General features: G+C 36.7%; 2 protein-coding genes, 1 long non-coding RNA gene and 1 pseudogene across 6 annotated transcripts; 1 reads left to right on the forward strand and 3 right to left on the reverse strand.

Annotated features, from left to right (window-relative positions):
* Positions 1-422: 422 nt before the first annotated feature.
* On the reverse strand, positions 423-8145 carry LOC147522130 (uncharacterized). 2 transcript variants are annotated; one of them, XR_015194984.1, is made up of 5 exons: positions 8062-8145; positions 6979-7052; positions 6691-6759; positions 6542-6592; positions 423-983 (listed from the first exon to the last, which is right to left on the reverse strand). It is a non-coding gene; the product is annotated as an uncharacterized LOC147522130 (long non-coding RNA). The 2 variants fall into 2 exon arrangements; XR_015194985.1 differs by lacking the exon at positions 8062-8145 and adding an exon at positions 7489-7544.
* Positions 8146-8961: 816 nt separating this feature from the next.
* Positions 8962-15721, forward strand: LOC147522131 (uncharacterized). The gene is made up of 3 exons (XM_086591331.1): positions 8962-9369; positions 14287-14790; positions 14907-15721. The coding sequence occupies exons 1-3, from the start codon at positions 9010-9012 to the stop codon at positions 15489-15491; spliced, it is 1449 nt and encodes a 482-aa protein (XP_086447457.1). The 5' UTR covers positions 8962-9009; the 3' UTR covers positions 15492-15721.
* LOC147522132 (uncharacterized) lies at positions 9378-14280 on the reverse strand (annotated as a pseudogene).
* A 2029-nt stretch (positions 15722-17750) lies between the features above and the next one.
* Positions 17751-21775, reverse strand: LOC147522133 (putative WRKY transcription factor 57). Of its 3 annotated transcripts, none has more exons than XM_086591371.1 (4): positions 21208-21775; positions 19574-19717; positions 18761-19136; positions 17751-18009 (listed from the first exon to the last, which is right to left on the reverse strand). In XM_086591371.1, exons 2-3 carry the CDS (start codon positions 19660-19662, stop codon positions 18773-18775), a joined length of 453 nt encoding a protein of 150 aa, XP_086447497.1. In that variant the 5' UTR covers positions 19663-19717; positions 21208-21775; the 3' UTR covers positions 17751-18009; positions 18761-18772. The 3 variants fall into 3 exon arrangements, with proteins under 3 accessions (XP_086447497.1, XP_086447487.1, XP_086447479.1); XM_086591361.1 differs by having other exon boundaries at positions 21030-21764; XM_086591353.1 differs by having other exon boundaries at positions 20130-21764.
* Positions 21776-22425: the final 650 nt, after the last annotated feature.

Here is a 22425-nt window from a genome sequence, read left to right on the forward strand (position 1 = left end):
TTAGGAGTTAGTTTGGTAGTTTCCTAGATTAGCTAGATCTTTGTTATTGTATCTATATATATTGAGGTGAATAGAAAGAGAAGAGAAAGCCGTTTTCTTTATTGTTCTATGTATTTAACAAATAAACTGGATTGAGATTTATTGCCCAGCGAACTTGATCGATCAGTATATGTAACAGCAAACCAACAGTGTTCGTGACCATGGATGCAACTATACGTATAGCATGTTCGTGACCATGTCCATATCGAATGCTATAGCATGTATACGTATTAGTGAATGCCCGTGCCAGTCGGCACTCTAGACACATTGCTTTTGAACAACACCCCAAGAGAGACCATCTCTATGGTAGCATTGTATCGATGATATAACCATTTCCAACAGTTTTATACTTCATAATCATTTCATACGCATACTCAAGTGAGTTTAATTATTGCAATTCTATGCATTTCATTTCTCACAAACCAATAACTCATTACACATACTCTTATACATTCATTAATTTAATACATATCAGAATGAGAATGATGAAAATAAAGGGAGAGAGTCTTCAATTAAGAGCATCATCATTTTTTTTTTAAAAAAATAAAAAAATCCAGCAGAGTCTCCTTTGTATTTTCAACATTTCAAAAACCTAAATCCTGTCATAACCTGAAAATCAAACAATACAATTCTCATAGATCAACCATACCAAAATATATAATTTCATATTTATACATAACACAAATTACTTCTAAAACTAAAAGACAACTCATTAAACAGTAAAGAAGACTTTGCATAATTTTTCACATGGGGCTAATTCTAGTAACGAAAGGAAAAAATAAAATAAAATAAATACTCCACGCCCACTTATCGAGTTCCTCATTTCTCTCATTCTCCTCTCTATGCATACTGTTCACACCATTCTGCTACCATATGGATAAATCCGCCATGGAGCAAAGACTACAATCATGTCGCTGAAAAATTATGGCAATTTAACTTGGTACCTGCAAACAAACCACATACACATGATTTTTTTAGACTTGATACATTTAGCATATTGTTTACAAAAGAGATGGTTTTCAAAATAAAATAATCTCTATTCTTATTTTTAAGTATCCACGCTATCATCAACAAAAAAAAACTATCATAAAAACTTACATAGCATATATATGGATACAATATATTCTTTATTTTCTAAATCAATAAAAATAACATTCTTTAATTTCTCACTTGCCTTTTCTCATTGGTATCGATGTCCTTAGAGAAGAACTTACGGGTATCGACATTTGTAGTACAATTTCTTGCATTAGGTGGAAGAAAAAAGACGATATTCTTTTGAAGAAGTACATCCGGACATGGCCACATAGAGTTGCCCATGACTGAAAACCGGTGTCCTCAAATCAATGCCAACATATTTCAATCGACCGGCCTTCGACTTATTAATTGTCATGGCATAAGCTAGTCGAACAGGAATTGTCGCCTTGATAGTTTGAAAGGCAACTCGCATTTGAGGAGCCGAGATATTCTTGGGATGAGTACCGATTTCCATTTCTCTCGGTCAAAATTTTGGCTTGAAGGACTTTACTTCGCACATTGAAGCACCATAAGTCGTGTCCCATTGCAAAGCCCATCTTTAGGTGCTATGTTCCCCGAAAGCAACATTATAGGGCATCCAGGTTTTAACTTGAGATTGAAAGGTGGTAAGCTAGAAGGGTCGAGGAGTTCGAAAACTTCGGTGGGATAGTGAGCCCCACTTGGATTATCAATATCATCTTCGATGATTTTATCTGCCGCCAAATACTCAAGCGCTTCACCAGGAAACAAATTCAGTGCAACCTCATTAATTGCACTCACATCATCATTACGGGCAGCAAGAATAGTGCGATCAGTTAAGAAATTTGGAGACGGTGTGTCCATAACATCCAATTGGGGATAGACAGAGAAGATGAGTTCTTGGATATTGGTACACTTGCGTATTCCATTCGGCAATTGTACGCATTCTTTGGGATTTGAACCAATCTAAATGAATCAAAGCAAAAAATGAATTCATTAGTTTCTAAAATAGTTCGTTTATATATGGAGCTAATGGAGAAAAAAATATTCTAATTAGAAGGCATTAGTAGCACACCTCCAACAAAAAATCGGCGAATTCGACATTCTCGGACTCTGCCATTTCAAGCCGCATGTTCTGTACCAAGTGCAAAACTTCTAAATAACTCCAAAGGAAAGAAGCCGAAGTGATGCACCAACAAATTGCTCTCTGCCTAACGGTATAACAAAGTTTTGTCGAAAATCACCACCAAGAACTGTAGTGATACCACCAAATATCTTCTTGTTTCCACAAATATCTTGAAGTGTTCTATCCACAGCCTCAACACAGTATCTATGTTGCATGGGCACCTCGTCCCAAACAATTAGTTTTGTTTCTTTAAATAGGTCAGCAAGGTCGGAATGTTTAGTGAAGCCGCAAAAAGTGGTATCCATCACATCAATTGGAATTTTAAATGTAGAATGAGCAGTGCGTCCACCCGACAATAATAGAGATGCAATTCCTGATGATGCCACCATGATGACAATAAGACCCGTCTTTCGGCGGTGCCTTTGCAATTGTATTATACAAAAAGTTTTCCCTCGCACGGTTGCTCCATTCAAAAAGAAAAGTTTGCCCTTGTCACCATATAAATCGAATCACCACAAATATAAAGCATGAAGTTGTTCGGCATTAAGACGACTCACATCAACTGCAGCCTCTTCTCCTATGCCTTCATGCTGAAGTTGGCGTTGCTCCCAAATGAGCCTATTGCCAACAATTTTGCTCCAATCCTCCTTTTGCTTTGGCATGGGCGGGAAATCTTCCAATGTCTTCCCCAGATTCTAAAAGGATTTGTTCCACCGGATATAAGCCGTAATCTGTTATTTGCTCATCAGTTGGATCTGGGATGTCGTGCTTTGTTCGAAGCCAGTGTCCAAGATCATCACATATACTCGATGCAAATTTGCTCCAAAGTAGATCTGGTCGTAACGGATGACACTCTAAAAGAATTACACAAAACAACCTCCGTGAGTTGATATCCGTTTTCATTATCGCCCTTTCTAGGCATTGTATCCACTCATCATCGACTTCCAAATGACCCACGGGCAATACATGCTTCTTTGTATGTGCTGTACGGTATCACCGACTTTATAAAGATATGCAAAGGAGGTAGGCCCTTTTACAACGATGAAGTAGCAAACGTAGATAAAACCTCTCCCGGCATTGGGGGGCTTGCAAAAATACATCCTACCAATGGAATGTCCCCGAGTCCTAGGAGTCCACTCTTGAGAGTCTTTGTGGAAAACATAGTGTCGTGGAAACTCTTGATAGGTATATGCATGCAGATCGGATCTTCACCAACGCTTTAAAGAAAGTCACGGTGTTGTTGAAGTTTGGTCTCTTGTTCGGGCAAGAATTGCATCCATGGGCTCTTTGCTTATTGAAAACAACCCTATGCATACCTTCCAAATGAAGCCCAATCGTTGGACACTTGGAAACTCTTTATGCATTGGATTTTGAAATAGATGCCATGCAAACCCTCTGGTCCAATGTACCTTGCATCGATATATTCTTTGGATCTCATCATTTGTTCCCTCCGCCACCACCGCTGTTGCTTTGTCATAACCTTTGTAGATGTACTTGTTAATATATTTAACAACTTTGACACGATGCACAAACTTCAACATTGATATGGCAAATCAAACATTTCGCATGATATGCATTGTAGGGAACAACATCTCCATTATCAACTTTAACCATTTTATTCTTCCTCTTCACAAAATATTTCTTGCCCGATTAATAATCGGTAAATGGAGTACCCTTTTTATCCATAATTGTTTCCTCCACAAACTCTTTTGGATAGCTTTTAGTGCATCGACCATTTTCCATACATGAAGCACTTTCGGATCTCGATCACCATGGGGGCCATGAACCATGCACTTCTTCACCGCTTCAAACAATGCGGGGTGGGTGTCGAGTCAGGGAATTCAAAGACATACAAATTTATCAACTTGCTCACTGTTTCGGATCTTGTCATCATGCTAAGAAATAAAAGGCAATGCATGTGTGGAAGACCAGCGCTTTTGAAATTCAATGGTATAGACATATGCAACCACCGACCGAAGATATCATTCTTCAAGATTTCTTTCATAATTGCTTTTCGTTTCACAATACCCGTGCAACTATTTCAGGGCGAAGTCGGTTTGGTGTTCCTTGGCGCATCTTTAATTTCCGCCAATTAGGGTTTGCGTTCACCGTAAGAAAAATATCTGGTGCTTATAGTGCCGGGTGATAGCCATTGAATCCTGAAAAATCTCGTGACATGTGCCTTGGACTTCCAACATGCGAGGAAGGCAAAATGAACCGTTGGCCAATTTGATCGGACTTAATCCCTCAAGTGCAACATCTGTCAAGCACTTGTACACATCCGAACGGATGGTGTCTTGATTTAGTCTAATGTATCGCAGAGCGGTTACGTTCATATGCAGCCCAAGCATCAACCAAAAATTCATGCAACAATTTACACCCCAAAGAAGATAGATGAGTACTCGGTAGGTCGCTCAAACAAACGGTAGGCGTAATACAATAATTGGGTGAGTCTTGCATTGCTTGGAGCATTTCTCTTGACGTCCCACAACTTTAAATCGGTGACCAACCCAAATCCCCATAAGGAAACGAAGAACATAATGCAAAGGCAAATAAAGCGGGATGACATTCGCTTATCCGTTCCAACTCATGCCCTCCTCTCAAGCCGAAAGTACAATATCACGCATGGCATCAACCTTACTCCCATCTCCGTGCAATATCACCGCAATCTCATCGGTTTGTCCGGAAGGTTGTACCTTCGCCTATCCAACGCGGATCATAGTGTAGATGGACCGAACATTGTTATTCTCGAAGCATTTTCAGTTAAAACCTCAAATGCTTGCTTATAGATATCACAAAACTTGTGGGTCGCAAAAGAGTTTCTTGTACAGTTTTCAACACTTCCCTTGACAAATTCGGATTACGATTGTGGCGGTGATCCAAAGCAGCTAGGGGATCATAAATATAAAGTTGTGAAAACTTAGGTTCCATCCCTGGATCAGGCAACAATGAACCGATTTGATGCCGCGAACTCTCCATGAACAACGATGAATGAGGTAGGACCACGTCCATGTAACACACGATCGTTAAATTTACAACCAAGACTGGTAAAGGCATTACACACATTGTATTGCCGAATCTGCTCACGGAATAATCTTGCACGTTTATTAGATCCTTCGAATAAAGATTTAAGTGCCGGAGGCAGTGGAGAAAGAAGCGGTAGCTTAACTTTTCCTTGTAAACAGCAAGTTCCAAATAAAGGTCGGTTACGCCTTGATTTCGATAACCGCTTCATCTTTCCAATGAAGGGCCGAACAAAATGGACAAAGAACATCCATCTTTCCCAAAAAGTGACGGCGATTTGGAACTGGAAGCGCATGACCTCTATGAGAATTAAAATTTCTTCTTCACTTTCACAAATCTAGTCATATCATGATCACTTTGCAAAAATAGACCTATGATATATCACGTTTTCACGATATGTTGAAACCTAACATAAGAGTGAGAATTTAAGCCGCTTAACATACATGTTATTCTCTCACAACTTTGCATTGTTACATCTTTTGTGGATCGAGGTGGCTTTCTCGTAAGAGATATCATACATTGATGAAGATGACCCAACTTCGTACGTTGACCTCGTCTTCTTAAAGGAATCTGCAATGTAATCAGACATAACATCTTTTTCTCTCTGTCTCCGATTTTGTTGTGCTATAGTAATTTGATCGTGATTTAGAGGCACTTGCATTTCCCTTTCTCTTCAAGAGGCGTTGTGCAACAGATCTCCGATTAGGAGGTGCAATAGATCTTTGGCTGGGAGGCACAACAGATAACATATTGGGAACCGTAATAAAACTTCGATTAGGAGGCATAACATATAGCCTAGTGAGAACTGCAGTGGATCTTCGATTAGGAGGCACAACAGATAGCCTATTGGGAGCTGCGATAAATTTTTCGATTAGGAGGCACAACAGATAGTCTATTAGGAGCTGCATTAGATCTTCGATTATGAGGCACAACCGATGGAGAAGGAGTAGATCTTCGATTATGAGGCACAACCGATGGAGAAGGAGTATATCTTCGATTATGAGGCACATCAGATGGAGAAGGAGTAGATCTTCGATTAGGAGGCACATATACTAAATTGGGGGGCGTAGCATATCTTCGATGGGGAGGCACATATATCGGATTGGGAGGCGTAACAGGATGTCGTGCTGTGGAATTGACTATGTGAATTAACGACTCCTTTCCCCTCTTTTCATTTCTCCGGTTGTGGTAATGAAGTTAGCGACCTAAGATACACCCGTTAATATGTTGATATAGTTGTACTCGTAAATAACAAACAATCAATATAATGATAGATATGTAACTGGACAAATATATATGTGTGAACAAATATATGTGTGTGATAGACAAAGTGAAATCACATATAATAGTATTTCATACTGTTGCAATTCGCTCTTGCACAGCTTGAATTCGCTCTTTCACCATGATTGCCTAGGAAGGAAATTATGCAGAAAGTTAAATGGTATAATAATTGAAATGATGGTTTAATAAGGGGAGTTCTGAGAACAAAAGCGGGTTAAATATTATACCTGAAATATTGGTTTAGGGGATTTCTAACCAACTTATGTGAAACTCAAGAGAAGCTTATGAATATCCTCCTGAACAAAAAATCAAATTAAGTTCAAACAATGTTGTAATAGATTGATTTTCATGATAGACAATATTCAAATGACATTTCGATTCCCGTAAATAACAAACAATCAATATAATGATAGATATGTAACTGGACAAAAGCGGGTGAAATATTATACCTGGAATATTTTTGTGATGAATGAATTAGAAACAAAATTGAGTCGAAAGGGATTATGACTACTTACGTTAAAACCACACTAACCGGAGGTGTTTTTTGGCACTTTTGCAGTAGATTTCTTGATCATCTTGATGATATCATCTGTGCCATTAAAAGAGAAAAAAATATATTATGCTTTGCAATTTCCAAAGAGCAAATGCAAGTGCCAAAGAGTCCAACAGTGGTAGGACAATAAACCCTCAAATTCACCCAAAATTGGTCTTCTTTGTCATGAGATTGACAATTGAAATTGAATTCTCTCAAAAATCCTAGTAGGCTCTCCAAGTGTTTACAATGCCAACCAATATGAGGCACTAAAAGAATAAAAGAAGTGTGAATAAATTTAGACTGCAACCATCTAAAATGCTAAAGATTTTATTTCTATACTGACAACCTAAGCACCACAAAATGACATGAAAATTAGATAAAATTAAATGGAAAACAATAAGAATATATTATGTATTGATACTTTTATTTAGAACTAAACAAATATAAACTGGGAAGACAATAATGATATCAAGAATTAACATAACTTAACTTTGTCAACCATTTGTTTTGAATATGATCCCAATGGCCTTGCCCAATGCATCAACAACACTTCTCTATTGGTCCATGGTGACTACGCACAAATTAGAATAACAACATTCAAAACAACAAATGCCTATGTACCTACTACCTATCTCATACAACTTACACGCATTCTTATTTGTACGAAGCATGGAATGAGTTCCTAATATCACATATATGTAGCGGCATTAAAAAGCAATGAACAAAACCACGACATCGGTATATACTTCAAAACACTAACTCCTAAGTAACCCATGAACCCTAAAACAAATCATCTTACGCTTCTCAACTCTCTTCCAAACAATTAACTTCGGTCAATAACACCACCACCAACGACTCAATAAGCTATTACTACAACCGTGTGCTCCAACAAAGATGTGGAGGTTCTATTTTGAAGTTTCCTTTTGGTAAAATCCCACTTTGTAATAATGGCTACCTTTTTTTTTTTTTTTTATTAATAGCTCCATAAGAACATGTGAAAACAACTCGGTTTATCTCATGGATATCTGAGAACACATACATCAAATACAAAATTCTTACCAACCTCACAAATGAAGTCTATGCCAAAAGATCACTAAGGCTTGTTGACAACTCTCTCTTTGGTTGTGGCCCTATTATTCCTCCTTTATTGGTTCAAGACCAGTTATGAAGAAAAGGGGGACTGTTAGGTGAAATTAAATTCAAATTCAAATGCTGGTAATCACAAAGATCAATTCTTTCCCTCAAGTGTTGCTCCTTCAGAACTTAGTGATCTGGGAGTCGCTGACCGTCAAGACTTTGAAAGCAGCTACTTCCTTCTTCCTTCTTCAATTCGGATGATAAGTTCGTACTCAAGCAGCTACTATAACCAACCTCACAGATCCCACTCAATCTTTTACACCGATGTATCGTACTCTCTCGACCAGGGGATAATAGCATATCAATGAATATTCAACCCTTCATCTTTACTTGAATCGAAAAGGTTCAGTTCAGATCAAAAAGGTTCAGTTCAGATTTTATCTTTACTTGAATCGAAAAGGTTCAAATTTCAGTTTTACTTGTTTGCGGACCTTGCTTTCAAAGAGGGGAAGAGAAATTGTTGGGGTTTAATTTACGTCTGTTGGAGAAGAAAGGAAGGGGTTTTTCTAAAGAGAAATTGTTGGGTTTTGCACAGCCGTTAGATTTGTCTAAAAAGATCTTGACCGTCCTTTGTTTATTATTTTGTCCTGTAGCGCCAAATAAAACCTTAGCTTATTATATAGATACGTATAGCATGTTCGTGATTTCATTTTTAGCTTTACGTATATTCGGTTATCTCTCTATGTATATAGCATGTTTTTCGACATTTCCCCAACAGTTGTTCAAGATTAACGTTGGGCTTTACATTTGGGCTTTCACTGGACACTCAAATGAACCCGGGTACAAAACAAAAGCCCATATCCATTTTCTTCACTTCCCAAAAAACGAAAACCAGAAAACAGCGAAAAAAGAAGAACATTTTATTTTCTAGTTAATGGATTCTCAATTCTACCAAACAGCACCCTCATATGAAAATTACCAATATTACCCTCCACCCCATCAACCATTACATCATCATCATCATGCAATCTATCAAACACCAAATTCCTCTTCAACTCTCCTTGCTCCACCTGGTATTGATCCTTCATATACAACACCTTTAAATTCATATTACACTAATGCCCATGTTGGTTTTGAAGCCCAACCTACTTTTTCTTATGACACTTATCAGTCTTCTCAAGTTGGTACATTGCCCACTTCAAATTATTATCAGGACCCCAGCATCTCGTCAAGCTGGGTGGCGAAAGAGGCGGTTCAACATTACGGAGCTCTTCCTGAGCCTGGTTATTCAACTGTAAGATTTCTTCTTCTTTTTTTGTTAATTGGTAGTTTAATTTTGTGCCCATGTTTAAAAAGGTTGTACATTGTTCGTTTTTAGAGTTACATCAGGGCCGGCCTGAGATTTGAGAGGCCCTAGGCGAGCTCTCAAAGCGGGGCCTTAAGCTTTAACAAAAGAAAGAAAAAAAAAATTATATAGGCAAAAAAAAAAATTTTGTTATTTATTTTGAAAGTAGGGGAAATGAAATCTAACCCCACCAAGTCACGAACTAATTACATAAAGTAAAGTATCATCAAAAATTCTAAAATTTCTCCGTCTCACAGTTTTAGCTGCAAAACCAGTTATTACATTTGCATAGTCAAACTCCTCAACCAAAACTTTTTCAATAGATAACATAGCTAATCCATTTAATCTATCTTGCGACATGGTCGATCGAAAGTAAGACTTAATCATCTTTAACTTTGAAAAGCTCCTCTCCGCAGAAGCAATTGTAACGGGTATAATTAATAATATTTTGTAAGCAATCCACGCATTTGGAAAGCAACTAGCCCTTAAGTTCAAATGGTGTAGCACTTCAATTGGCTTCTTTACGTCATCTGGTAAAACTTCTTTCAAGAGTTGCAATTCCAAAAATAACTCTGCCCCGTCAATATCAGAAATGTACGTTTCAGAAACTCTGCTAAGTTGCCACAAGAAGCCTTTAAACTATCTCTGTCTATAGACTTCAACTTCTCCAAATTAAACAAAAACCCAAAATGTTTCTCATATACTTGAAACTGTTCAAACCTACTCTTAAGAGAAGAAAGAGTTTGGTCAACAATAAAAATGAAGTAGTTGACTCTAAATGATTCTTCGGCTGACTGTGACACCTCTTTATCTGCATTTTCATCAAATTGTCTCTTTCTACGAATAATATGCTTTTCACGAAAAATAGGCTTAATTTGCATAACACTTGCAACTTCTTTAGCTTCTATCATTGCTTCTTCAAATCCGGTTTCTCTATACTTTTCAAAAAAGGAAATCAGCCTTTGCAGTTCACTAATAGCGACATCAATCTGCATATCTTCAGTTTGTAAGAGTTTGCTAACAACATTAACACCATTCAATATCGTGTGCCAAACAATCATACCAATCAAGAACTCAAAATTCTCAATATCATGTGCGGCTAAGGACTTAGCTTCACTTTTAGTCTTCGGATCATCACTAGTATCCATTAATTTAACTAAAGCATCTCTTATGTGGGGAGCTTGACTTCTAATTGCTTTAACACTTTCCACATGATTTTCCAGCGTGTCTGTGACAGTGCCTTCAAAGTAAGATTGGGACCTCTTTCCACATGTTCTTTGAAAACTTCCCACTGTTTTGTAAAAGAAGAAAACAATGTATATACACGTTGCACCATTCTGTAAAAGGATACAACTTTAGAGCAAGAGTTAGTCGTATCACACAATGCAAGATTTAGACTATGGCAACCACATGGCGTATAAAAAGTTCTAGGATTTATTTCGAACAATCTTTTTTGTACGCTTTTGTGTTTGCCTTTCATATTATATCCATTGTCATAACTTTGTCCCCTTACATCATTAATATCAAGTTGAAGAGTGCTCAATACAACTTTCAGCTCATTAAAGAGTCCCAAACCCGATGTATCACCCACCTTCATAAATTCTAAAAAGAACTCTTCAATCTTAACTGAATTTGTTGAGACATCCACACATCGTATCACCAGCGACATTTGTTCTTCATGGCTTACATCTGGAGTGCAATTAAGAATAATTGAAAAGTATTTAGCCGCTTGAATTTTCTTAAGAATTGCATTTTTCACCTCACTTACAAAAAAAATTATGATAACTTTTATAGTAATAGAATGTCACGGATTATCTACCCAAAAGAAAATGCATTAATAATGTCACCTGCTAACATCTGAATTAGTTCATTCTGAAGATAATGATAGTGAATTTCATGACTTTCAATACGTCGGATGTGCTCTTGCAATATTGGATCAAATTCTGCAATCATTTCAATCATGCTAAAAAAAAAGACCGTTGTTTTCTTCTTTAATCATCTCATTGCCCCCGCGAAATGCCAAAGTATTTTTAGCTAGAGCTTTCACAAGAGCAAGTATCCTCAATAATAGTTGTCTCCAATGTTCTTTTTCTCGATTGATTTGTTGCTGCACACTCTTATCAATTGTTTCATTTTTTCCTAACCTATTTTCTAACTCACACCAACTATTCAAGTGTCTTTTGTGCTCAGTACTTTGTTCATGTTTTTGAAGTTTTTCACCAAGATTTTTCCAATTTAAACATCATTCACTATCCAATTGAGAAAGAATTCCTCATTGCTTGAACAACTTAAAACAAAAACAAAATACCCTGTCCACTAAATGAGAATAAACAAGCCACTTTCGATCCTGTTTCAAACCATTATCCATACATCGCACGTAGTGGAAGGTTGAAAAGTGTCTACCTTCATCATCTCTAGGAAAATCAGTAACATTGTCTCTTATTGGACCTTTTTCGACCAATAAATCTCTATATTTCTGATCAATCTTATCCCAATTTGCCGGATCAAAATAGTTTGTCGGTTCATATTCTCCATTCTCATTCATAGCTTCATTGAGTTCTTCTTGACTTTCAGTATTCATTGTCTTTTCATCTTCAGCATTTACTCTCTCTTCTAATTCAACATTATTCACCTCCTCTTCAGCTTCAACATTTGATCTCTCTTCAAATTCATCATTCCCCCTCTCGTCATGTTCCATATTCACTATATTTTCAAGCTCCTCATGCACAACATCTTCATTAGAAGTCTCTGTTTGTCCACTAGTAGAAAGAAATTTAAGAATACTTCCCGCCTGAGATTGAGTGAGTTCTTGTTTTTGCTTATTTTTTCTTTTAGCACTACCCGTTGGATATTTTCTAGTGCTACTCATGATACTAACCACTCAACAATATTTCTGAACAACAAAGACTAACAAGTCAAATAATTAGCTTAGAACACTTTTCAGACTTTTGAGTCATTCAAAATATAGCATACATAAAACGAAAAATTCAATCAAATTCATCCAATTTAAAAAGAAAAAACAATAAATTGAGAATTGAGAAGGGTTAAAGGAACATACAAAGCATGTATATTGGGAGCACCTCTGGTAGCGTGGCAGTCTTGTTTCCAAGTCCTCAAAGACTAGTGGTTCTCTCTTTTATTTGTTTTTTTAGTTTCTCTGTTTCACCTGTTTTAAACTAACCTTAAACCCTTCGAGTTTTTTGAAATAGGAAAGACAGAGAGAGAAGACCAGAACTCCAGATCGAATAGAACCTTATTGTTTGTTTTTGTTTTTTGTTGGTTTGGGCTTAAATTAGTTGGGTCAATGTAATGTTTGGGCTTTATTGCTTTAATATGTATTTTGGATATGGGCTTTATTAGATAGTGGGTGGAGAATTGGGGGCCCTAGGCGGTCGCCTAGTTGGCCTTGCCCCAGAGCCGGCCCTGAGTTACATTATTGGTTTTGGGTCTTTTAAGTTGAGTGTGTTGGCTATTTTGTTTCATTGTATGTTACTTAATGTCAACACGTGTGAGCGGAATGATCTTCGGGCTATACTCATTGCTGCATTAGTTATCTTTACCGAGTTGAAATGCATGTCCGTTTGGATTTTTAAATAGAGTGAGGTTAGTTGAGATACAGAGAAAGGCCAAACTACTTTCTCTTGTTTTGTAGAATGTGATCATTCTGTGATTTTGTGGTATGGGGAAAGGAGATAATTAATGATTAACTCATTGATTGTGTAGTCTATACTCGTGTTGTCATTTGGCTGTATATCTAACACGGACCATTTTATTTTAGGAGATGCACCTAATGGGCGTCAATATTAGTACAATGAGCTTGGCTATTTAACGTACTTGAACTTTTAGTATCACAGTTCTTAAGTCAACTATGGCATCACCTAGTCTTAAGTGGTGCAACCACTAAGTTAATTAAAGAAAAGTCTGTTCAAGGATTTGAGGAGGAACTTAATGCTTTGCATCATTTACCTCAAACTATTCTCTTGAATTCCTAACAAACCTCTTGGTCTACCAATAGATAGAACACACTCCCAATTGTATTCTCACTCCGACTCTTCCGAGTGCACCTGAGTTCTGTATGTCCCCCAACTTCTTGTGACTCAATATCCAATGCAATTTTATTTTAAATAAAAATATTTCCCCTTCAATCGCTTTCAAGTTTCAAATAATTTTTTTAGGAATATCGTATATGTATATGAGTGTGTGTGGCGGGGGGACCAAGGACTTGAAAACCTTTTGTTAAGGATTTGAATGGAAAGTGACTACATGATTCTGCACATTCTTTCTCTGAGGGCGTATATGGTAGGTGTTTTTGTGTGGGAATTTATGTAACATGGACACTCCATCTTTCAAAACTAATCCGTGTCAGATACGTGTCCATATCGGACGCATTTTATGTGATATACCTCAATTTCTTATATTTCTCCGTGTCGGACACTTCGTATCTGTGTTGGATACGGACACACCTATCCGTGTCAATGTAACTTAGGTGGGAATATGTTGGTATATGCATGCGTATATTGGTGCTTGTGAATACATGTGAATTGTATATGGTAACTGGTAATTTTGTTTGCATGTACATTGCTATAATACATGTTTTACAGTTCTGGTACCCTTCTACACACAACTTGCATATGCAGGTGCGGATCATGTGTGTGATAGTTATATGCACATATCTTACATTTCATGTACGCACACATGCATATGATGCAAATATTCGAAGATGACACTTTCTGACTTGGGTAAGGCTTGCATTTCGAAGTGTCAATGCAATTAGATAAATAAGTAAATATACTCTATATCGTTCTTGTTATAAAGTATTTGTACTTTGCTTTCTTTCGAAACCAATCTCTTGTAACTCATCTGCAGGCGATAAATTCCCTGAACAGTAATCAGATACCGAATCAGATACTGCCAACAAATCCTAACAATTTGGCATATGATGCTACACAAACCATTCCAAAGAATACCAAGGTTTCGGAATCTGTGAGATGCGAGATTTGTAAGATAGAGTGTACCAGCAAAGATGCCCATGATAAACATTTGTATGGTAAAAAACACAAGAGAAATTTGTTGTTACAAGATCCAATGAGTGAGCTTTCCATCTCCCATGCCACTGCGTCATTGCCGAAGGACAAAAAGAGAACAAAGAAAAGAAGTTCTTCCAGTGTGACGGGCAATCCATTAGGTAAGCGAGCGATGATAGCATCCTCCGTATTTGCTGCTGGGCAGGATGTGGAGAAGAAGAGACAGAAGGTTTTGGAAGGTGGAGCAGCAGTTGATTCTGTAATGGTGTGTTCTGTGTGCAATGTTGTATGCAACAGCCTAGTAGCGTTCAGTGACCATATCTCAGGGAAAAAGCATGCTACTCAGGTAAATACGTAGGCTGTGTATCTTACCTAGGTAGTAAAGATAGTCTTGGTTCTTGTCTATTTTCTGAAGTTGTGCATCTTCTGTTTTGAATAAAATACTCATATGCTTACTGGCAGGCTGGCGCGATACCTACAAACACAATGCTACCTGCACATCTAGTTCCTAGTTTCTCGACAACCCCAATGGTCCAACCTCCCGCCAACACAGTAAAGAAAATGGTGCAGAAGAAACCCAAGATTGTGCAGTCAATGTGGTGTGAAATTTGCAATACTGAATGTAACACCAAGGATGTCCTTGACAAACACAAATTGGGAAAGAAACACCAGAAGAAACTTGAGAAACTCCAAGAATCAAAGAAAATCCCCACTGTTCCAGCTTCAACATTATCCCAGTTGGCTAACAATCCAGTAATTGGTCCACAAGAAAAGCCATCCAGTAACAACACAGATAGTAACCGTGGATCAAAAAAGAAACTAGTATCAGCGCCTAAAGAGGATGTGGAAACGAAGAGACGGAAAATCATGAGTGGTGGGGCAGCAGCAGAAGCAGTGAGGATTTGTAATATATGCAATGTAGTTTGCAACAGTCAAACGGTTTTTGTTTCTCACCTTGCTGGAACGAAACACGCCAATTTGGTGAAGAAACAGGCAGAAGCTGCTGGAACTAGCGCATTAGGTACTCGGGTAGTAAATGCTGGCTGAACGCAGATCTTATGAGAAGAAAATTAGTTTTGTGTCAACATCTAATTTAATTTTCTACTTGTTATGTCTAGGTTCCTTAATTCATCCAATCTGCTCATTTTGAAAATATCCTTGTAGCTGTCTCCTGTGTTCAAGTCTAGTGTATTTCAACCTGTCAACTTGAAAATGGGATTTTGGTTAGTGGTTACTTGTATGCTCTTCAATGATATAGGGGACCTTGTTTTTTTGCAGCTGACTGTGTACAAGGTAATACCATGAATATGCTCAGCATAACACCTGGATTGTTCTCATTTTCTGAGTGTTAATCTGTATCAAAACCAAACGCTTCGACTCTGCTTTTTGGCTTCCTGTTATATCATTTTTTAATCAGCGTCAAGTGCCTCAGGAGTCGGGGGCAAAACTGGAACAATACTTGTCGAAACCATAACACTCCTCCCCACAAAAGTAGGGGCAGAAGTGATGTTCATGGTGGTACTATGGATAAAATCTTAATCATCAGTATTGCATTTGCGTAAGCCCAAGCTTAAAAAAGATTAATGAACTCAAATTGTAAAAAATGATTTGTTCTTCTGTTTGAACAGGTATAACTTAGATTGCTGAATTAATGGTTTGCATTCAAATGCTCCAAAAGAATCCAAATTCGATAAAGCCTGAAAGCTTGCTGGACTCGCCATTGGCGGGGAACATTTTTCTCAATTTCTGAGGACTTTCGAAGGGCTAATAATGGACTTTAAGGTAAATCTCATGATTCACAAGGGAGAAAGGTATTTACTCTGTAAAAACTATGCGATCTTTTTGTTGGACTCTAAAATAACAGGCCACCAAAATTGTGCTCTTGGTTCAATTCATCTGTGATTTTGGCATCATGCATGCATGTCTGGAGCCTGGAGGAGCAACGCTCTGAAGCAAATATCCCTCGTTATAAAGGTGATAGAACCCCTTCTCACAATCTCACTACATCCATGTTACCTTGTGATGTGCCCGGAGGCTTGATATGCACTGCGGTTCAGATCTCAAGGTCGTGTGTAATGTGTATGCATGCCAATAGGTAACATTTTTTCTTATTTTGATACCATCCAATAGGTAACATAACCCTGTGGCCTGTGGGAATGTGGAATTCTGAACTATTTCATAATGGAGCACAACAAGAAGGTGCCAAACGTGTTTCTGTGAAGATTGTTTCAGCTGTACGGGATTTCACAAATTTCGAAATTTTAGTCTATGGTCAAAGTGGGCTATCCCAAAAGCAGTCCTGACTCCTAGTTCCTGACTTAGTTGTTCCATGTTTGCGAGTCTCGAATCACTCGGCGAGGAATTAAGTGGTGGGGTAAGGTACAAGTTCCGTATGCAGCGGCGGATGGGGCGGTTGTCTTTATAACACGCCTCGTAACACGTGAAGAGAAAGTAGAAGAATTGTTTGAACAAAACACGTGTCTGGTGCAGAATAGGTGGACCAAGAAAAAAGAATCAGAAGCAGAGCAACATCGAATCACGCGAGACTCACGGCTGTATCTAGTTTCGAAAATGGTGATTTCTTTTTAACATCACCGCGAGGAATATATGCTCTACATTTTCCAAACTGGTTGGCCAAAGGACCATGCTAGGGTTTCTGGTCCAAACCCTAATATATAATTGAATGGATGGAAATGGCATTCACCTTATCTTAATTCTTAACTACATTTAAGTTACAGATATTGTAGCCTTGTAGCTGCTTTTGACCAAGTTTCCATTGATCATATTCCTTCATATGCAGCTCGTACCACTATCCACTCAAATAATACTGACAAGTTTAAATTTTGGCTACTAGATTGATACTTGTTTTGGGGCCCCTTGTTTAACTTGTTTTTATCCTATTTTTTTTGTACCTGAGTTGAAAATTCAATTTCGTCGGATATGTTTTTTTTTTAAAAATTGTACTTGGGACGTTAATATATATATATTAAAGAAATTTTTAAAAGGCTACATTAAGCATGCCTTTTTTTTGGCTTAATGTGTGCGAAAAATCCACTTATACGCATATATACTGTGTTTTCTTAGCTTATCTACTCTGATACACTACAAGATTATCACCCACTTTATACTCAACAAACCAGAAATCATGTAGAAGAATGAGAACGTAGAATACCAGATCATCTGAACTCAATATATATAACTATTATTTGAAAATAGTCCCTATCAAGATATAAACCAAATAAGCTAATCTTTCCTCCAAGTGCTACTACTATACTAAGAACAAAGCATACACAGTTAGACAATGCATACAATCAATGAACAGTCCTTATCATACCTCTTAAAAATGTTGAATTATACAATGTACCATTTCAGGTGGTCGACCATGCAAATAACACGATGACACTAATTCGATGATAGCAGGGAGAGTACATACAGATTTCTGCTTAATGTTTTGTAGGAGGGAATATAATGAGTGATCATATCTTTCTCGGATAATCTAATATCGCCGCGATTGACTGTTGATAAAATTCCCTCTACAAAGAATATGCATCAAAACACATGATCCCTGCACACATTCGAGTTGTATATATGCAAACATCAGTTTGACTAGAGATGAAATTATGGTAAGAAAAAAAAAAAAAGAAATAGGCATTTTAATAATTGAGGACATTATTAATGAAAGGGTACTCTTAATTAAAATATAAAGTGGACACTAACATTCAAGATAGGGTAGACCATTAGCACTAAACATCAACATTAAGAGATAAACATTACAACTAACACAATTACAACATGTTGGTTAGGATTGATGCCACTAAGGGAGTTCTTTTGATTAATTATAACCACAAAAAACTAAACATAACAATATACACTAGGGTCCCTATACACTAATGATACTGATACTACGATCGATGACTATTTTTTTATTCCAAAGTACGTCCACCAACTACCATCCATGTTGAACTTTCTTACTTCATGTATGTGCCAACCGAGCACTTTCGAATGGATTCTTGTCAAGACTATATCTACAGGGAATTAAACAACTGAGAACACTAGCTAAGTAAACTACTACCTATTTCACAATCTTTTTCTATCTTCCCTCCCTTTCTTTTTGATTGCATATAATGTTCATAACAGCAAATAATTAGCAGCATATATATTCTTATTTGCCTTGTAATATCTTTATATATCTTCAAAGAAGCCTAGTTGCTACATGCACTGACTGGTGCTAAAAGGCATGGTCAAATATGTTCAGATAATCAGATATGTAGTCGAAATACTACTAATGCATACCTACATAAATAAATTTATCATACCATCTTTTCTTCTTATCGGTTGCGCATTCCAGGAGGCACAATATCACCCAGTAATCCTTCATCGCTAGAATGCTGCGATGTTAACTCAGGCTGCATCTGGCTTGGTCTGACTTCACGTTGTAGTTGGTGCAGTTGAGTAACACCAAGTGGACCTCCTGTAGGGTATTGCACAGCTGGAGCATATACCTGTGAAGCTGGAGGATTTAATTGTCCCACAAAGGGACCTTCATGTGAGAAGAGACCACCACGAGGGAAGCTCACAGTGTGATGACAATGTTGACCTTCATATGTTGTGATTACAATTGTAGGATCTTCACATGAGCGTTCTACCCTCTTTTTCACAGTGCATTTGCTGTTAGTACAACGATAGTAACTCCTGCTAAGACAAAAAAATCAATTGTTAATTAATGACATGCATATTAATTGATAACTAAATATTGTGGTACAGCACATCTATACTAATTCATGGAGATCAAATTGCTGAGTATTGTAAACTGTAAATATATAAATAAAAAATGCAGCACTTAAATTTTGTAGTTTCATCAAGTTATAGTGTATGTGCACACTGTTCCCATCGCTACACTGATGGATGGAAAGGACTAGTTGAAGAAAATGCAGCATCATTTTCTATCAGTTTTGGTTAGAAATTTATAATGCAGCAATCTTGTTCTTTTATCATTATTAAAGAGAATATATACTGCAGCATCGACTAACTAAGTTATGCACAAATTACCATTGGTCCAGAAAATTTCGTGAGGACCAATAGGAACAAACTCATTATATTGCTGTAGTATCAAAATGTCAGCTACAAACCTAGGGTATGGACTATTTTTAACAGCTTTCTGTCCATACTTTCTCCATCTATAGCCATCTTCAAGATGATCAACATCACTCTTAGTCATGAATGCAAAACGTTGTTGTCGAGCTCGCTTTTGTCCCTTCTTTCTTCCTTTACTACTGCAACAATATAATGAACATCAAATTAGTGTGTTAAAAAGATTGTAAAATATAAACAAAACAATTAGAAAAAATTTCTAAGAGAAACAGATTGAATGAAATTACAAATGATAAAATGCATTAACACATTGACTGGAAAGAGCTAACAAAAATAAAGTTTTTCTAGCTAATTGACAATTAAAAGAACTTTAATATATATGACAACAATATATAGAACCAAAAGTCATTTGACATTTGTTACTTCAATATATCGAAGCAGCGCCAAGTGATTCTACCTGTTCACTTATAGTTGTCATTTGGATTTTGAAAATATTAGGTCTTGTGATTACAATTTAAGATGGTTATGCAATAGATAATTAGGATTCGGAATAGGTAAAATTCCCTCATTGTCACTTGTGAGGGTGTAATTTACCATGGAATGCATAAGTGGACCATGTACATACTTCAGTCTCAATGTTCACAATCGTTTTTTGTGTAGTTTATACTCTTTATTGAATCTTAAATATAGCAAAAATAATGAAGAGAACCCCTTCAAAGAACAAAGACAAATACATAAAGCAGATCGAGGTTGAACCGTTGAACAAATATAAAAGGGAAATCTCAATCAAGTCGTGTCAAACATAATAATAAGTTTATATATATATATTGGTTATCGTTAAAGGAATATTACAATCAAGTTGATCAATAATTTGACATCCAACAAAGTAGTAATGGACGATAAAGACAAGACACTACGCAGTACTTAGTACAGCATGCCAAGGAATAGTTGATTGAGAGTTGCTAAATCTACAGCTAGCTTTCAAGTGATGATAAATAAAAAACCAGTCAAACAAACAAACATGCATGAAAAGGGGATAATTAAGCTAGCAAGAGTACTCAAAAACTGGAATTCATATTAAAAAAAAAAGCATTAGGTGAGAACTAAATTGAAGAGGAGGGAGACTACATTAATGGCTACAAACTAAAAATGCCTATCAGTCTCAAAATTGTGAGAAGATGCTATATATATATATATATATATATGTCAATCTACAGAGCAAATAACAAGTGATCAATAAATGCATGTAACAAAAAGGACATTTCTAGCAAGATGAAAAACTGCATTAAAGAAGATAAAAGCCGAAGAAACTGCACTAAAGAATGAAGGCGTGAGAAATTTAAAAAGAAACAAGAAAAGGAAGGAGTTTACTTTCTTCGAGAAATATCTTTTGCCAAATTTAACAAAAAAAAAGATCCAAAACGCAATTCCCGCCGCAACAATGAATAAACAAATAAAAAAAACCAAAAAGCAACTATAAATTACAGAACTTACCCCTACCGACTTTTCAATAATTCAATTTTTATGCACTAAATGGTTTTGAGATTTTCCGTGTGCATCTAGAAAACGCGGTATCAAAAAATCTTTGAAATTTGCCTGGAAATAAACTACTTATTACGGTTTCTGCCATTGTAGAAGTTGAAGCGACGCCATTCATATACACACTACTCACGGTTTATCAGGGGTTTTCCGTCAGATCCAGTGGACTTTTCTGGTTGTTCATCACTTGAACTCGAAGAGACTGATGGGTTCGATGTCGAAGCGTCACCTGATTTCTCAACTAAAGAACAAGTAGTAGACACAAGAGAAGAACTCATTCCCGCCAAACAATCTGATGATCCCTGTTCTATCTGATGATTGAACTCAAGTAAAGAACTGCTTTCGTGATTCTTACCAAGATTCCAACCAAACTCACTGAGGATAGAAGTTTCGTTTTCAGTAGTACCGTAGAAGTAAGGGGAGTCAACCCAGCTTGACTCAGACTTGTTACTCTTCTCTTCATCCATGTTGAATAATTCAAAGATCTGATCAAAGGCTTCACAGTTAATATTTTCAGCTCAAGTTGTACCAACTTTTGATCTTACAAGAATAATAGAAAAGAATTAGGGTTTTGGAAGTGTTGGAAGTATGCTTTTTTTTTTCTCTCACTTTTCTTTTGTAGTGGTGTTGGAAACGACGCGTAGGTTTTTCGAAACACTTTTCAGTACTAACTCACTCTCTGGAATGAATGAAAGAGGAACGAAAAATAAAAGGATAACTTTATTTTTTTATATAAAATATGTTTTTTATTGAAGAAAATTTTTTTTTAAAAAAAAATCGCCGTCAAGGCGTCAACTTCCATAACGTACGAAGCCATTCTTTTTCTGTTTTATTTTTCTAATACTTTTATATTTTTTTGTCGTTTGTCTCAATATTAACTTTGGTCTATTATCCTCTTATTAGTGCGTGTCTAAATCCTTGTACGTACTACGTACTAAGTAGCATACTGAAATTTATTAACAGTTTCAACTATAGTTGAGAAAATATTACTTCAGCCGTGTTGGATTTTTGACATAGGATGTCGTGCTGAAGTTCGTAATTGAAATTAACACTTTTGTTATGAAAAGTTTGTTGACTTGTAGGAGTGCCTGATTGAAGATTAGGTGGAATTTGTTTAGTTCAAAATTTGGAATATTAAAATTTTGAAACTCTCCTATATTATTTTCGCAATCAGAATGAATGGAAATCTGAAAATTAAACTAAGGTTTTGGATTTAGTTTGGACTCAACTTCAACTAATTAAGATAACAAAAATATCTAGCTAGCTACATGACATGTAATATATGTTAAATATAGTACTGAAACTGACTGAGCCATTGATGTAAATTGAAGATACATGCATTTAGGAAAGT

Source organism: Coptis chinensis, chromosome 1, assembly GCF_015680905.1.
Source record: "Coptis chinensis isolate HL-2020 chromosome 1, ASM1568090v1, whole genome shotgun sequence".
Taxonomy (NCBI): Eukaryota; Viridiplantae; Streptophyta; class Magnoliopsida; order Ranunculales; family Ranunculaceae; genus Coptis; species Coptis chinensis.

Excerpts from the sequence above, each read along its gene's own strand:
- LOC147522131 (XM_086591331.1), top strand. The coding sequence starts at position 9,010 with ATGGATTCTCAATTCTACCAAACAGCACCCTCATATGAAAATTACCAA. Across the intron at positions 9,370-14,286 it reads CTGAGCCTGGTTATTCAACT|GCGATAAATTCCCTGAACAG; the intron begins GTAAGATTTCTT and ends ACTCATCTGCAG. Across the intron at positions 14,791-14,906 it reads GGAAAAAGCATGCTACTCAG|GCTGGCGCGATACCTACAAA; the intron begins GTAAATACGTAG and ends GCTTACTGGCAG.
- LOC147522133 (XM_086591353.1), bottom strand. The coding sequence starts at position 20,158 with ATGTACATGGTCCACTTATGCATTCCATG. Across the intron at positions 19,718-20,129 it reads GTCCACTTATGCATTCCATG|TAGTAAAGGAAGAAAGAAGG; the intron begins GTAAATTACACC and ends ATATTGTTGCAG. Across the intron at positions 19,137-19,573 it reads AAAAATAGTCCATACCCTAG|GAGTTACTATCGTTGTACTA; the intron begins GTTTGTAGCTGA and ends TTGTCTTAGCAG.